Consider the following 18,687-nt stretch of genomic DNA (forward strand, 5'->3'; position numbering starts at 1 on the left):
CTTTATTTTTGTGTGTACTTTAAACGATCCCAAAAATATAACCAACGATACAACTAATGTAGAGCGCCTGGCAAATAATTGTATATTAGGGACAGTCGTCTCTGTACCATGTAATGTTATGTTTAATAATTATATAAACCAAATTTATTTATAATAAGACATAAAGTAAATTTATTTCACTATAACTTCCTATTTTTATAATTAATTTGGCAATAGATCACAGAGCCTATGTTGACTGTGGTCCGCCACCTACCCTCAAATCCTAAATATTGGGAATAGAGAAAGCGCTAGAAGATATAATAGGTATTTTGGAACTCCGACGCCTCGGAAATACAATGGAATAAAATGTAAAAGTCATTCTGTGCTGGAGAAACGCCGGGCTATATGGAGACTTCATAATAAAATATAAATGGCAAAATTATACATGAAAAAAGATATTTACTAATACATAGGAAAAATAGAAACAAGTAAATTGCTATTTCCTAATAAAATATTCAGATTACAAAACATGCAATTTACTTTGATAGAACTTAATGTTAGCGTATATTGATTTGTAAATTATTACCATAATATACAATTTTGATACGCAATTTTGCAAACCGTTTAAATCTCACGTAGGCCAACATTATGCAATACATTAACAAATAATTTTGTGAAACATTTTGATCAAAAACTATATAAAATGCTGATTCTGACACATGTAGTAAGATAATATTAATGTCCTGCTATAGGCCGTTCAAGCAGTTACCTTACCCGGCTGCTACTATATACTGTTTTTCTACTATTCAGGATTCTAAAAAATAAATTAGTAATTTTTCGAACAGAATGAATATATGTTATGTTACGATTATTTAAAACTGTATATGAAAATAAAAGGATACTGCAAACGTATTATGAAAAAAACTCAAGTATAATATGGTCTGTTAACTTATTTGAATTTGCTATAAAAGTTCAGAAACTGTATTAATGTAACGGAATGTAACATCTTCAACACTAAACCTTAAAGGGTATAAAATTTTAAATTAAATGGTCATAGACCATAACTTTATGCAATGTTTTCACTTAAAGACATCAAGGTTTGTGGTCTACTTAACTTTTTATGTGTATATAGTAGCTTTTGCTCACTATATCTAATTATAATATTTAAGAATTAAAACAAAAGTATAAGTATAAATTCGTGTCATCTGTGAATGCTATAGATTTGCTCCTCAGTTCACACTCAACAGACAAGGAGTTCCTATCATATTTGTTAAGTTTCTATATAGGGTATCAAGCCAAATGGTGGCAAATGAAACGCTGTTTGGCTAAATAAGATTTTCGGTTGGGTAAATGGATACAATTTAAAAAAATATAAAAGACATAACCATCTGTTAAAGATATAAGAAAATTCCTCAAGAATAAAAGCTCTAATATACATGTATTATTGGGACAGAATAAAATTTATTACAAGTGATAAATTGGTGCGAACACAACAATAGATTCACTTTGAATCGGATCACATTAGTATTTATTGTTGGGGCAATTTATTTCCATTAACTGCTACGGAAATTAGTATCCAATAGATTGTGATAAATAGATGTATAGCTAGTCGAATTACAATTAAAATCCTGCTAGCAGAAATTTTCAAAAATGATCACGCAAAATTATATTCTTAATTAGTTATTTTCTTAAAACAGAGACAAATACAGGTTCTTCGCGAGTCGCAGAATGAGTCAACATATTATATAACATCAAAGTAACATGTGTGATTTAAATCTAACAGAACATTATTAACAGACTTGTAATTATTCTATCGGCCGCCATATTTTGACTGCAATTTAAATTAACCTTGAAATGTTATGTCTATAATGGATACATGATATGCCCTTATTTTTTTAATAAGATGTGTTGATATATTCGATTAAACGTTCCGATAGAATGCAAAGCAATATAATATTAACAAATACATAATGTACAAAACTGATGCAGCGATTACTATGCTAATACCAGACATAATCGTCTCGATCTCAGGATGTCTCAACAATAAATCGTTTCCTTTAGTGCTGTAATTTGGTTGTTATTTAGGCCACCAGTTTTTGCAGATGTTTGATTTGTTTTTTAATTTTGAATATCGTCTTGAAATTAGTCTCGCAATATTAACGTTATTTTTACATTGTTACAGAGCGAATCGAGCTACACCTCTTTAGAGGAGGGCTGCTTTAGCGGCGAACGCCACGCCGTACTCAGCTACGAGCAGGTGAGGAGGCTCAACGATGTGATGGACGAGGTGGTGCCAATCCACGGCCGCGGCAACTTCCCCACGCTGCACGTGCGTCTGCGCGAACTTGTGGCTGGAGTCCGCGCCCGCCTCGAAGCCTCGCAAACTGAAGGTGGCGCCGGAGTTGCAGTGAGAGACGTCCGCCTTAACGGTGGAGCTGCGAGCCACGTCCTCACAGACCAGTCTCAGCCCTACTCGGATATCGACCTCATCTTCACCGCGGAGCTTCCCACGGCCCGCCACTGTGATCGAGTCAAGGCGGCCGTCTTGGGACATCTCGCCACGCTTATGCCTGCCGCCACTCCCCGCCGTCGGGCTTCTCCAGCCGGTCTGAAGGAAGCCTATGTTTCCAAAATGGTGCGAGTAAACTCCGATGGTGACCGCTGGTCTTTGATATCCTTGGGAATTTCCCGAGGTCACAAATCCGTGGAACTGAAGTTTGTAGACACGATGCGACGTCAGTTCGAGTTCTCTGTGGACTCCTTCCAAATAGCGTTAGACTCCTTACTTGCCTTCCACGAGTGCGCTCAGCTGCCTATCGGGGAGAACTTCTATCCTACTGTCGTGGGAGAATCGGTATATGGAGACTTCCAGGAAGCCCTTTTGCATCTGACGGAGAAATTGATCGCAACCCGACAGCCCGAAGAGATCCGCGGAGGGGGACTGCTGAAATACTGCGCTCTACTGGCAAAGGCTTACCGACCGGCGCGACCTGACAAGATAAAGATCCTCGAGCGCTATATGTGCTCAAGATTCTTTATAGACTTCCCTGAGTTGGGACAACAACGAGCCAAGCTCGAGGCATATCTCCGGAACCACTTCGTTGGCCTGGAAGAAGAGGCGCTAAAGCACAGGTTTGTTAACAATAATAATATACTTTAAATTAAATGTCACTCAAATAATCCGGTGAAGTGTCCCTATTGTATTATTTCTTATTTTCTTAGAAACGTGGCTTGCCATATTTGCCCAAAAACTTGCACTTTTATGATGTAATATCTGTATAATACATTTAGATGGAGTAACTGGTTTTACCTGTTTTTAATATGACGTGACATTGGCGTCCTAAAAGCGTATTCTAGTAACACAAAACCTGTCTAGACTTGTTGGTTGCCAAGGCAAGGACCTAATTCATTGCTTAATGATACCGTATATATATCTAAAGTTGTCCGTCTGCAGGTACCTGACGCTGTTGCACGGCGTCGTGCGCGAGTCGACTGTGTGCCTGATGGGTCACGAGCGGCGGCAGACGCTGGCACTGATCGAAGCACTGGCATGTCGTGAGCTGTGTGCACGTGCCGTACTCATGCCGCAAATGGTAGTTCCGCAGTACTACGTGTGCGTGTGCGCGTGTGCAGTGTGTGCAGCCAGCGCGGCTTACGCGCCGTGCTGCGAATGCTGCCGCCCGCAGCTGTGCCCCGCGTGACCCATACGCGACCACGACCGACCATGAATTTAGTGCCAAATGTATATAATATATGTATGATACGCTGTGTGTATATAATGTGAGATTCGCTTGAACCAACGCGGTTACACTCTGCGTCAATTCGATGTTGCTCACTCTACGGATCAATTCTTGTCAATTCGTTGTGATGGGTTCGCGCATCTTCCAGACATCACCGCGACATTCATTCGCCGATTTCTAAATTCTAACTCGGCTCGCCGGATCGTCGACGCGTGATATAATTTTTGATGGTACTCCTTTCGTGTTGATTGCTTAATATGTTAGCAGTACGGAAATTGTCGATCACGCCAGTCCGACCGCACCGTAATCCCGAGTCGACGGTCTACGGCTCGCGATGCCCATGGCCTATTAAAAGACTAGTTAGTTATTTTTAAGCTGATATGTATAAATCGTTTCTCATAATGTAATGGCATGTCTCTCTCAACAAAGACCGCGAAACTGATTGATGATTCATTCCTCATTTCATTAACTCTTCATATTCCGTAGCTAAGCCATCTGATGACAGTCGAGAATCGTATTAGGCCCACTATGCATTTACAGTGCACTAGATGACGTGAACAATGATGTTAATATGTCATGAGATGGTTTATCTAGTCATTCAAAGCCCCGCCCTGACCGACAGGCCTTGAAACGCGACAAAAGACATTAATCTAAATTTTAATGAAAATATTAGAGTGTAGATGCAAACAGACGCGGAGTAAGATGTACTAAAGTTGGATCTTGATGACTATTTTGTAAAGGTCAATACGGTTCGTTCCTCGTGAGATAAATGACCTATTTTAATAAATATTTATTAATCTAAAATTGTATGTATACACTTCTATCGTAATCGCTTTAATTATTGTATGCGGCTTGGAGAAAATATACCAAAATAAAAATAAACTAAAAAGAAAAAGCCAAGATGGATACAATGTTAAAGTAACATTGATATATAACACTGTTTATAAATATTTTAAGAACATTTACAAGTAGTAAAGTCATGTATCAGAGTACTTAGGAACATGTTTTTTTTAAGTTTCAATAAACAGTAGTCGATATGCGAAATTGTGATGTTATTGTTGTAGAATAATGTTGTCGAGGATTATATACTTACATAACATATTATCTAGTTAAATTCGATAGAGATATATTATTGTTGTATTTAATAGTGATACGAATGGTGTAAACAGTGTCCGGCCAAAACGTGCATGTCTAATCTAGTTGCCAACGCAAAGTTATATGTATACAATTGTATGGACTAATTCTAAGTTGTCTAGGTCCGGAGTACTGAGTACAATCTGCTTATCTTTAAGGATCTTCGGAACAATGAACGATTTTATGAACGAATTTTTCTATCTTGCTCACGAAACAAAATTAAGATCTCATTTAACCGACTTGACATAATTTTGTTCACTCTTCGCTTCAGATGACTTTTCTACATTGACTGCGTTCTTGTCATAAAAAGCTTCCATTGTTAATATCTAATGTACCATAGATTACCACATGTAGATTAAACATAGCTATGTAATTATTGCGTATTAACTGAACGAGACCGTATAGACGGAACGCAGCGCAATTTTTTGATGTACCTAGACGTAGACCACATGTACTTAGTGATGTAATTTAAAATACATAATGTAGCTATTGAGAAATTAAACTATATTCCATTTATTAAGATTATCACTAGTATTTCGCCTGGTACACTTTAATAAGTGTAGTTGAAGGTGGACATACGTTTACGGATGCCATCGAGAGATCGAAGACCGCCTTTCGGGATATCTAAACAACATTCAATTTTGTCTGCTCCGTTGTGTCTACGGCCTACGCTATCGACACAGGCCTCTAAGTTGTGATTTGTGATCTTTTTGACGGATATTTATAAATCGCTTTTGTTATTGTCATTTTTTAATACAGAATCTCATCATTCAATTAATTTATAATTATCAACATGTCTATTGTTGAGTAATGATTCTCATGAAGTTTATTTTAATTGGATGGTTAGATTCGGTCATCTGTGATTATTAATTATAATGTAGTTTCACTATTGGCATAATCTTTTTCTTAAATCTACCTCCTGGAGAGACTATACGGGAAATTTTTATTCATGGAATACTTAATAAAATAGTGGTTTATAATCGCGTTGACCTTTACCCATATTAGCATATGGGCGATTTATTTTACGCTTTTGACCCAAAATTTTTAAGGTCGTGTATAATGAGGTATTTTTTTATTTTTGTATAGTTTTACATAGCATCTTGTCTTTTTTTGAATTGTATTTGGATTCAGTAAATAAATATTAAGTAAAATAAAATTAACAAATTGCGCGTTGCATGATTTTAAAATGGTTTTTATTAAGTATTCGATAAAAATGATAAAGATTTTTGCAATGACCCCAATAGGCTTTTATAATTGCTTCCTTAACGGTCTTAATATTTACAATAAAAATCGAGAGACATGATATTTTTAGGGTTTTATTTTTCTATAGTTACCAACAGTTTTCAGCTAGCCTTATTTTTAATTATTTTTTAATCTACTTATGCATTGTAAACCATTTGTGTGTTTCTATTTAATAATCTTTCACATAAATGTTTGTCGTTGGTTTTTTGGAAATTTGAAGAACAAAGTGGCTGTTTCGGATATTAAACAAAACACACAAATGTAAAAACGTTGCTTCGAAAGATTTAAAGTACTAAAAGTCGTTAAAGTTCGATATTACAGTGTGAAAAATATTAACTTTCCTTGGTAAAAATCCGTGTTTTTTTTTAAATTAAATAGAATTTTATTTTATCAGGTACATGTTTAATAAATTAAAGACAAGTCCCAAATATTATTTTATCACTCTAAATAAAATTTTGAAGTTTTTAATCGATCTACTTTGTCCTAGTCGTTCATTTGTCGTCAACTGTAATGTCGAACTATCGGAGTGGCGTCAGGTCCCGCCGCTCATATGTTACAAGCGAAGCCGGGGCCCCAGACTCTCTAGAGTAGATGCTAGTACATAAAGCTTTAGATGTATAAGCTTATTATAAGTTTTGAATACCTTTCTTGTAGTGAATAAATCCGAATTCTATGTCCAAGATTTAAAAAAATGTTTGAATCTTAATTCCCGTTGCGTTTATCCTCTTACCAAGGCTGGTGTGGGATAAGAAATATTCAGTGACGTCAACACAACGCCCTGCTTGACTGCCCGTCGAGGGCAAGATCAAATAGACCCTTTCAGTTCTTCTCAAATCAAGCGAAGTGAAGTTAATCTCACTGGCGCTGTTATTATTTACATATAAATAAAATTCGGATTTGTTCGAGTTGAGGTAGCTTATATTTACTTATTCATATATTTTCTCTTCCAAGTTGCCTGTTTCGTATAACACGAGGCGTGGACTCGCTGTTGTTGGGTTACATAATGTTTATATTTGTGAAGAGTTTTAAGCTATTGTAAATTTTACAGAAAACTAAATAAAAATGTTGTGAAAATAAATTATAAAAAAGTGATAAACAGTGATTTTGTGTTTTATTCATCTCCCTAACCTTTTAGATTAGACACATTTAAACTGTAAAACATATTGTATTGTGCCAGTAATAATAATAATTTATTTGTTAGAATGTGATACAAACTTATGGGGGTACAATATAAAGTTTGGATATTCTGCCACAAAAAGAATTTTCACTGAAGTTACATACATTCAGTCATAACATCATTATAATCATATCTTATTATTTGTAGTGATAAAATATCACATTATTAAAATATATTATTACGTAAAAAGTACTACCAGGAAAGGCTTCTTGACTGACAAAAAAATATTGATTAAAACATAAAGCAATGTGTCTGCTCCTATCGGGTTGTTACTTGGCTAGAAGTTGCCTTTATTCTGAAGCATGTTTTACATGTCCATAGATAAATAACAATTGATTCCCCTCTTAAGACATGTTGTGACAATGAACTACACTGGCTCACATATATTATTACCTCGAGAACGTATGTTCGTCGTTTTGGCCCGAACAGCTATGAATATTTAAATAATTACAATGGAAAAAATAGTATTTTCCAAATGTGACAGAGTTCCATTGAAGCTCTGCTATATTTAGTTTATACAACAATAGATAGTAGCAACTTTGAACCTTGTAAACTCTGTTAAGTTAGCATATAATAAAATGATTATTCAAACGAAAATTGTAAGCATTTTTAAGAGTATAAATATATCTTTGCAACCAAAAGCGGTGGACGCCGTTCTAAATTTGTTTCTTTGGTCATTTTCATACCTTCTTTTCTTTACCGTACAAACAAGTGTTATTTGTGCATAGAACGAGATACAAAGCTGGAATTCAAACCAGTGACAAAATTGTTTATAAAATGTATGTATATACATGTCGCCGATTCGAAGGCATTGTTAACTACATTATCACTGTAACATTTTGACAGATACTTCGTAGACATTGACAGTCCTGCACCATGCATGTGGTATTCAAACTCAAACTCAAACTCAAACTCAAAATATCTTTATTCAAGTAGGTAACCAAGTACACTTTTGAATAGTCAAGTTAAATTAATCGTAAATTTACATTTACTACCAGTTCGCAAGTCAAGGGCGTAGAGCGGGTAAGAAGAACTGGCAAGAAACTTTCCGCCACTCTTTTTAATCGCCAAGTATTGTCATACAAATTGTTTGAACTGGAGCAATTCAATCCCAAGGATTAGGATCATTTAAGTAGTCCTCAAATTTATAAAAAGCTTTGTTGATTAATTTTCGTTTAACGAGGACTTTGAATTTATTTAGTGATAATTCTCTAATTGCGCTTGGGAGTTTGTTGTAAAAACGAATACAATTTCCATATAAGGAGTGGTTTATCTTTTGGAGCCTGGTTGGTCGTACACTCAAATTAGTTCTATTTCGCGTATTATACTGGTGAAAGTCACCATTTGTTTTAAAATCGTTTATATTTTTTTGGACATACAACAAGGCTTCAAGAATATATTGACCAGATAGTGTCATAATATTTAATTCCTTAAACTTATTCCGTACCGACTCCCTCGGAGAAACACAACAAATACCCCGAACAGCCCGCTTCTGCAGCACAAATATGGATTGAACCTCTGCAGCAGCACCCCACAATAAAATGCCGTACGACATAACGCTATGAAAGTAGCTATGATACACAATTTTAGCCGTGTCCTCATCAGTAAACTGTCGGATTTTCTTTACTGCATATGCTGCAGAGCTCAGCCTATTCGAAAGAGTCTCTATGTGTGGGCCCCATTGGAGTTTACTATCTATTGTTATGCCTAGAAAAACAGTTTTGTCAACAAAGTTTAGTTCACTGTCCTTAATTTTCAGGTTACCAATATCTCGCTTTACGCTAGTAGTTGTAAATCTAATACATTTTGTTTTATTCTCATTAAGCAATAAGTTATTTACATTAAACCAGTTAACTATACGAGAGATAGAATTGTTTACATCGTCCAATAATACGTTATTCCTATTCACTTTAAATAGAAGTGAAGTGTCATCAGCAAACAATACCATCTCATGAACTTCGTTGACAAAGAATGGGAGGTCATTTATGTAAATCAGAAATAAGAAAGGCCCGAGAATCGATCCTTGGGGGACGCCCATTGATACCTGCGAACCCGGAGAGGTGACTCCATTGACATGAACTCTTTGGATCCTTCCCTTTAAATATGAATTCATCAGGCTGGAAGCTTTGCCATCAACGCCATAGTGTTGAAGCTTTCCAACGAGTATATCAGGATGAACACAGTCAAAGGCCTTTGACAGGTCACAAAAGACGCCGACTCCATCATATGATTCTTCCCAGGCGTTAAATATGTCCGAAATCAACTTCACACCGGCATCGATTGTGGAGCGACCCTTAGTGAAACCATACTGTTTATTATGTAAGAGTTTATTTTTATTAAAATGTAAAGAAAGCTGGTCTAGCATTATCTTTTCAAAAACTTTGCTCAACGCAGGGAGCACGGAAACAGGTCTGAAGTTTGACGGATCAGACTCACTACCTGCCTTGAACAACGGTGTAATCTTACTTAATTTCATTTCGTCCGGAAAGACTCCACAATCGATACAGCTGTTAAAAATTATAGACAATTCAGAGCTTATTACATTAATAACGGAATTTAAAATGACTGTTGACATACCCCATATATCTTTACTTTTTTTTAAATTAATAAGCTTAAAAGTTTTAACGATATCATTACAAGTTATATGTTTAAACTGAAATTTAATATTACATTCAGGTACACATTTTTCTAGCAATGAGATCGCAGCAGCAGGTGAAGAATCTAGGGACTTGGTCGTATTTAGTGGTACATTTGTAAAGAACTCTTCAAAAGAAGAAGCTACCTCTGGGTCAGATTTTATTAACTTCCCTTTAACTTTTAACATATAATCAGTTCGTTTGTCAGACGTTTTACCTGATTCTTCATTTATTATTTTCCAGGTAGCTTTTACTTTATCCATGCTATTTTTTATTTTTGAACTTAAATATTGAGACTTTGCAGTTTTGCAATCTTTTTTGAAATTATTTGAATACAACCTAACATATTCCCTAAATTCCACACTAGTGTTATATTGCATTTCATCATAGATTTCATATAATTTTAACCTTTTCCTGTGTAACTCCTCATTTGCCCAGTCACAGAAACTTGTTTTCTCAGAGACCAATAAAGTCTTTTGAGTAAATACTTTCTTGAATTCATCAATAAATGATCCAAAAAAAGTATTGTATAAATTATTAGGGGATGAGTTGCCACACAGAAATGGCATTCTATAGACCAATGCTTCTCTAAATCTGTCCAAACGGTCATTTGTAATAGGAGTTATCACAATTTTCTTCTTTTTACATGTTTTTTGTTTCCTTAATTGGAATTCAAACCATTGACCAGTGTGATCAGATTTAAATCTATTGAAAATACAAACATTCAAAGGGGCTATGTCACTATATATGTTATCTATACAAGTTGCGGTGCTAGCTGTTATTCTTGTGGGTGAATGAAATTGATTTATTAAATTGTATGAACGAAAAAGACTAAGTATGCGTACACTTGAATTAGAATGACAAAGTAAATTGACATTTAAGTCCCCACACACAATTAGCCCTTTATTACACTTTACTAATTTACACAATATCTCCTCTAATACATTTTCAACATTATTATAGACAGCTGATGGAGGACAATATAGACATACAACAATGAATTGCTCCAGTTCCACACAGGAGATTTCAATAGTTAGTTCTACAGAGAGGCTGATAATATCCTTTCTTTCTTTGCATTTAAGTTTTTTACTTATTAGGATTAATGAGCCACCATGAATTGCATTTTCTCTGCAAAACACACTACCAACCCTGTGGTTACAAAAATTAAACAAAACTTCATATTTTTTTAGCCAGTGCTCTGTTATGCACAAAAAGTCTATTTTTTGACTATTCAAGAATAGTTCAATTTCTAATTCTTTATTTTTCATCCCCTGTATATTTTGATGAACCACAATAATTTTTTGGGAATGAATTTTATCACATAATATACTTACCTTATTATTGCAAGAGTGGTGCTCTGTTGTCCTATTATCTAATTTAAATAAATATTATTTGGAATTTCTTCCAAGGTCTTATAATCTAATGCTTGCTCAATAGAAGCAAGGGGTCTAGCCAAATTCTTGGCTGTCATCTCTATAAAATATGATAGCGAAACAGCTATCTGTCTTTTTAAGAAAGCAGGTAGGTAATAATATCTACCCTTTGTAATAAAAAACTTTTTTGTATACCTATTGGTATCTATGACACAAAATTTATCATTATACATTGCCAATGTATGCAATGTTTGATTAAGAATATATCATGTATATGCATGGTGTTGCCATTCTAATTAAATTAATGACATCGTCTTTTATTTATACTACATTAATACACATTTGTTCATATTACACAAACTTTTACACATTTTAATAATAATAAAAGTGATGAAATTAGGTATTTCGAGAACTGGAAGCAAATGTAGTAGAGTCACTTCATAAATATTTTTTTTTAAATCATAAGTTACGTAAGTATGCTTTGATGTTTGAACAGAACTTTCAATATTTTAAGAAATTAAATTTATATTTGATGCAGAACGATTTTTTAATCAGGTGATTGATATAAGAAATACTCTAAATGTACCTTGCGTATTTTGTTTGATAGTCCTCAAACCCCTCAATGAAGTAAGAGTCAGAGAGAAAGTTTTTTTCGTTAGGTATCGAGAAACTTCTACCACACATATACGCTACTAATCCAATTGAGACAGAAGCAGTTCGAAACATCAAGTATATTAATTATTGTAAATCAAATCAGAATTTCGTAATCCGTTTCATATACATGTGTCCCGTTAACTGCGTGTTCTAGATACAATAATTCAACATTCTAGTGTAGGACCTTCAGTGTACTGTGTTTCAAAACTTAGTTAAAAATTGAGCATAGACTATGCATTCGTATTTTAAGGTTTTGAAACATTTTAGGAACTACTAAACGAAAATGTTTTTATTTACCTAGGAACTTAAAAAAAAATCTATTGCTAAGGTTTTTTAAAAGCATAATTCTGTCCTAGTCATTATTTTAATTATTATTTTAGATGATAATTACAAATCCAAATAATAGGGATCCCATAAACTAACAACCTACCTTAGCAAAATATAAGTCTCTGTGTGTGTAATAGATTGAAATTATTTGATTTCGGTGAATTACACAGAGAGAGAGAGATATCATGGTCGTAGTTACATTATAATTTGCACGGATCATAAATTAACACGAATCGGTGGGACAACATTATTATGTTGCATATTTGCAACGACGGAATGAGAATCTTAAAGAAAATAAATTAATTTTATAACTTTTTTAATTCGAACGAACTCGACTCGTCTTTAAACAAAAGAGCGTACCAATGCTAAAAAAGCCAGCATAGGACTCGCGAGCCCTCTGGCATTGAGATATTACTTAACATGAGGTGAACTTCCTGCCCATTTGCCCTATTCTATTAAAAAAAGTGCGTGCGTACAAAGTACACATGTCAGAAGCGAAACTTCTTTGGCAAACTAATTTTTAAGTCGTAATAGTGGACGTATCAAATGATTCAGATTTAAGCAAATAGGTCCCATAGGATTTTGTAATATAGTTTACTGGATAAAAAATCTAATTGTAGGATATTAATTAGTAATGTCTTATGCAATAAAATCTTACACTCGCTGCGTTGTGATTATTCACTTCTAAGTCATGGTTTATCAATTTATATTGATAAGTTAAACGGAAATAGATTCAAGATGAATGAATGCGTGTAGTGGCATATATATATAACCAAATCCTCATATATCATATGATAATCATGATGGTTTAATGAAAAATATAATATAATTATATAATTATGATTATTTTTAATTAATTATTAGATTTTTGATTAATTATTATTAATAGATAATATTTTTATTACAAAGTTTCGTGACGACTGAAGCTATACTTTTGATGTATGAAATAAAAACGTCTCAGTTCTCAGGAGAACAAGATGTTCTCGAAGAATCAAATCTGCAGTATGGAGTCGTGATAATACTCTAATAAAACCAATTTAATATCATATAGTTCTAGCGATATTGATGGTAATAAGACAAGACATATTATTTATTTATTTTGTATTACCAACATTCGTCTAATACGTTCAATTCTCTTGGTTGAGATGTACCATTGAGCCATTCCAAATGTTTTCTGTGTTATGTGTGTATGTGTATTAATTTTATTGAATTTGACGTTATTTTATTGAAACCAGGTGAGCCTCCTGCCCGTTTGCCTGCAATTCATTAAAAAAAATAGATTTCCACTTAAATACTAAAACTACACTTAAAATGGTTAAATGCTTACCTAGTCATTGGAGTGAGAAAGTGCACAAAAATGGGGAATCTAAGTTTTAATTTGAATATTTTAATGTAACTTAATTATTAATGTAAGTACATACATTGGACAAAAAAAATATGATTTATATATATATATATATATATGTATATATTTAATACAGTAAATAAATGAAATATGCACATAGTGCATCTGTTAATCTGTGGTAATACCAGCTATTTTTTTATTACCATTATTATTATAGCTTATAAAAAGTGAAAATTTAAAATCAGATAAAAATGGTTTGAAAGTTAACCTTTTAATAAATACAATTGAAGGAATAATTATATACAATACATAAAATATATTTATCAAATGAATAGTGTATCTATTGCATTTAAGTGGTATTTAATTTCCTAATAATTAATAGAACTTGTGTAATTATAACTCAAACTTCGTTAATTGCTAGTATTTATGAGGAAAAAATAGCATAATTTTCAATCTACGCAATTTTAGCTGGTAAACCTGAGTGCATAATGTTTTTTAATTGAGAACTGAGACATATTATGTTCAATAATACTCTATTTCAAAATCTATCTAAGCCGATTTACCAGTTTAATCGTGACCTTATAACACAGTTACATTTATTAAGGTTTTATGTACAAGAGTTCTACACGACATTCGATTGTTTGTTCGGTAAAATGAACTTACAACTAACTGAGCTGCCGAACCAATTAAGGAGTTTACGAATTTAAATATAAAGAAATATTTAAAAATTTTAAAAATATTTATAAATTAAAAAAAAACATTTTTTTTATTTTTTTTTTTATTTTATTCCATATCATTATTCTATCTTTACAGTAATTACTAATTCGATAGAACGAAAATTATACATTACTAGCTGCCCCCGCAAACTTCGTTTCTCCTTAATATGATTTTACTTAGACTAATTTTTTAGTACATACCAACATAGAACATTTTACTATGCTACCCCAGAGGATGTTCAGTTTTCCGGAATGAAAACTTTTTAGGTTTTTCTGTGAATTTTTCTCTATATAAACCTCGGATTTCAAGTTATAAGTTTTAATAAACCAATAAAAAATAGGGATTGATCGAAAAGGGGTGAAAATTAAGGGTTGTATGTATTTTTTAATGCCACATAATAAAAATATTAAAAAGTTTTTTTGGGGAAACTTAGGGGGTTTGAAAGATAGATAGTAGCAGATTCTCAGACTTACTGAATATGGATAAAAAATTTCAAAATAATCGGTCGAGCCGTCTCGAAGGAGTGTGGGAATGAACACGAGAATTTTTTATATTAGATATATTATGTAATTTTATTCAAGAAATATACTACAAAAACTAAAATTGTATTAAAGGTCATACAAAAGAATTACTAACTAAGCACTGTTATGTGCTAATAGTAAAACCCTGTTCAGCGAGGTGGTTGCCGTCTAGAAAAATGTCGCGGATGACATGGCCACAAAAAACGTTTGATACACATCGTTGGGATAAGGGATATAGGAACCATGGGAGAGGTTAGACTGATAATATCACTTGTCTTGAATTAACTTAATAACAAGACGGCGATAGTTTCTATCTGATGCATATAGACCACGTGAAAGTGAATAAATCTTTGTGTCTCATTACTATTCCATTATTACAGTAACAGTAAAACAAATGATATTCCGAGAATATAGGACATTTATTCCATAATTTGAGTTTGTTTTTCAGTTCAGGTTCAATGTTCGTATATAAAATGACCACAATCTCTAGAATAAACAACGGGTCGGAATAAATACATGGAAAATCATCGAATGTTGCTAGAAAAGAAAATTAGAACACAAACGATTATACAGTAAAATATTTCTGGTGAAGACAACATGTTCCTAATCTTTGGGGTTGCTTTCACTTCAAACATTTTAGTTTCCTTAAAGGTGGTTCCAGAAATCATTCATATGGAAATGGATTAAGATTATTTTAAAGATAATCAGGTATTAAAACACTCGTGTAATCTTATTTTGAAATTGGCCTGCGGCTCGTTTCACAAAACTACACTCATGTTTTAATACCTAATTATATGCAATTGCATATACTATTTTATTTAATTGCTTCATTTAAAAATTTATTTAAGTGTTGAGCTGAAAATGAGCTTTCTTCCCTTTACATCCTTGTGATTTACGTTTCAGAAATGATACAAGTTTTGAATATGTGGTAATATCAATTTCGTTGTAAATACTCAGTATACTTTTAATCATAGAATATTTAGACCATAACAACGAACACTTAAAGTTTTCCGATAACTCTTGAAAGTAGGATAACAAAACGTTTTCGGAAAATGAGTTAGCCTTTTTGTTCATTTTCCAAGTCATAAAGTGTTTGTAACATTTGTCGTACGCTTTTCTTGATTTTTCTGGCAAAAGACTATTCATCAGTTTAGTTTCGTAGCTGTTTCTGGAATGTCAGGTGGAGTTCAATTTTCATCAGTATCGTCGGTGTTGCTTGACATTTTCACTACTAAAATTTTATCCAACAAAATATTACTCAATTCGTATGTACAAAATAGCGCCAAAATGGAAAAAGTCTGTCGGTCTATTAGCTCGGAACCAGCGCGTTGCGCGCTCACCACAGATAATGTGTACTTAAATTGAATTGAAACCTCCTTGGTCGGGACACATTGTACTTTAATAATTAAAAAAGCATTGTTTTGTTAGGAGAATAATGCTTAAACTTAATTTTCTTAAAGAAGTATGTAAATAAAATATGCCAATAAGAGTCTGTATTTCATTTCATAATTAAATTTCATAGCTTATCATTTCAAAAAATCAAACACACCACTACACTCTTAGTTTGTTATCTTGCCGAAGCCGCGCACAAATTATTTAAAGAAGTCTATTGAGTATGAGGGTGTGAAATTATTTAATCAATTACTGTCTAAAATTCGTAATATTAGCGCGTTTAACCAATTCAAAAAGGCATTAAAGATAGGTATATATCAGAATGAACCTAGTAGACTAAAATTGGGACGGCTGATGGCCATACGGCCATCGGTCGTTTATACATATTTAGTTTCTCATGTAAATAAAATACATTCTTTTTGTAATGAGAAATAAAGTTCTTTATACATTAAAATCATATCATTTTAATACTGGTAGCACCATCTATGAACGAACGGAAGAGCCTACAAACTTTTCGACCCACCTAATATAAATATCATATTTTTTGTAAATAAAACTATATTTAGATTAAAACTTAATTGTATAAAAGTATTTACAATAAACAAGGTCTCTTATCATCTGACGTTTGTTATTATTTAACCGTAATTGGAGTTTAATCGGATCCATTAACATGCACTTGTTAACGCTCACACTTGACCCGCTCCAAACTTTGTCAACTTAACGCTAATAAACACGAGGACTGATAAATACACAGTATAATTGAGACAGTAATGCAGATTCAGGATAAATCCTTTATCATTAAGAGCATTGTAATCAATTAAGAGGGAAAGAGTAATTAAGGGAGGGAGAGAGTTATAAAGAGGGAAAACTCTTTATTGACTTACGCTGATGTTGTTCAATGGCGCATGGAGATAGTGAAGAAACGTAGCTACGTTTCCTTCCTTTTGATTCCTTTTGGAATGTTAATACTAGATAGTGAAGACCACAGCGAAGACTTATACGAATTGGAATTCAATTCACAGTTCTTGATAAAAAATTGTAAATTTAAAGTATAGTACAATCAAATATACAGTATTTACAATTTCCTTAACCTATAATCATAGTAATAATTAAAATAATTAAAATTAGTAAAAATAAAAACTTCAAAAATATTACTTATGTAAACTTAATAAAAAAGTAGTCACAATTTTAAAGATATATTTGTATTTAATTAGTGTTAAAGAGTTGGATGTTGATATTGATTCTATGTATTCATAAAAACTAAACTAAAGCTAAAAATGTACGAGTATTATCATTGAATACAAGTTTTAACTTTGTAATAATAATATATTCTAAAACAATAAATAAGACTGATTTCCATAAAGGAGTTTATTTAAAAAGACACTGGATAAAGTATCTTTCGGTAAATATGCGAGTAAATTTGTAAAAAAAAATGTTGTAATTTTCAGCCATCGCGGCCATCAAGACTCAAGCTACTACTAAAGTCAAAGTCAAAATCATTTATTCATATAGGTAACATAATGTACACTTATGAACGTCGAAAAAAAATAAAAATATATGAATGAAATGCTTCTAATTTTACATTTACTGCCAGTTATCAAATCAAGGGCGTAGAACGGAAAAGAAGAACTAGCAATAAACTCTCCGCCACTCTTTTTATTCGCCAAGTTTTTTGTTTTACACAACGTTTGTAAAAAGCTGCAACCATTACACCATGTTCCACATGACATCTTAATTAATAAATAATAATAAAATAAATTAAAAACAAAGATTTGTCCTCTATTAGTCATATCACTTACATTTTCGTGGGAGCAACACGCAAACTGTCACAAACAACTCATAGTAACTGGCGACTAATATTTCACAGACTTCAAAAAAAATAATGTTCATAGTCAGGAGATTTTACTAGTGCAAATGTATTAAGCTGAAAACAAAACAAAATGCAAGTGCATTGACTGACATCCGACCGTGAGGTGACGCGTGAATGATATCCGTTATCTTCACCATTACGATTATTTATCAGAACATTATTCGCTGCGAATTAGTACGACGTTACTTCTTTCATAATTTGTTCAAAGTCCATCCATGTATCAACAAACTCCCAAGCGAAATTAGAGATTTATCACTAAATAAATTCAAAGCCTTCGTTAAACGTAAATTAATCAATAAAGGTTGTTATAAGTTTGACGAATACTTAAATGATCCTAGTCCTTGGGATTGATTTGCTCCAGTTCAAACAATTTGTATGACTCAAAACTTAGCGATTAAAAAGGATGGCAGAAAGTTTCTTGCCAGTTCTTCTTGTCCGCTCAACGCCCTTGACTTGCTAACTGGTAGTAAATGTAAACTTACAATTAATTTCACTTTTTTTTGACGTTCATAAGTTTACTTGTTTACCTATATGAATAAAGTTATTTTGAGTTTGAGAACCAATGTATAACTTGGAGTAA

The 18,687-nt window shown here is 32.9% G+C and overlaps 1 protein-coding gene across 2 annotated transcripts in view; it reads left to right on the forward strand.

The window, feature by feature from the left end:
- LOC125053244 (terminal nucleotidyltransferase 5C) overlaps window positions 1-7,197 on the forward strand; it is a 161,454-nt gene extending 154,257 nt beyond the window's left edge. For both annotated transcript variants that reach the window (XM_047654497.1, XM_047654498.1), the window contains 2 exons: window positions 2,162-3,111; window positions 3,434-7,197. In XM_047654497.1, coding sequence (XP_047510453.1) covers window positions 2,162-3,111; window positions 3,434-3,680 — 1,197 coding nt within the window. In that variant the 3' untranslated portion in view covers window positions 3,681-7,197. The remainder of the gene's footprint in view (window positions 1-2,161; window positions 3,112-3,433) is intronic.
- The last annotated feature ends 11,490 nt before the right edge of the window (window positions 7,198-18,687 follow it).

This window comes from Pieris napi, chromosome 10 (assembly GCF_905475465.1).
Source record: "Pieris napi chromosome 10, ilPieNapi1.2, whole genome shotgun sequence".
Taxonomy (NCBI): Eukaryota; Metazoa; Arthropoda; class Insecta; order Lepidoptera; family Pieridae; genus Pieris; species Pieris napi.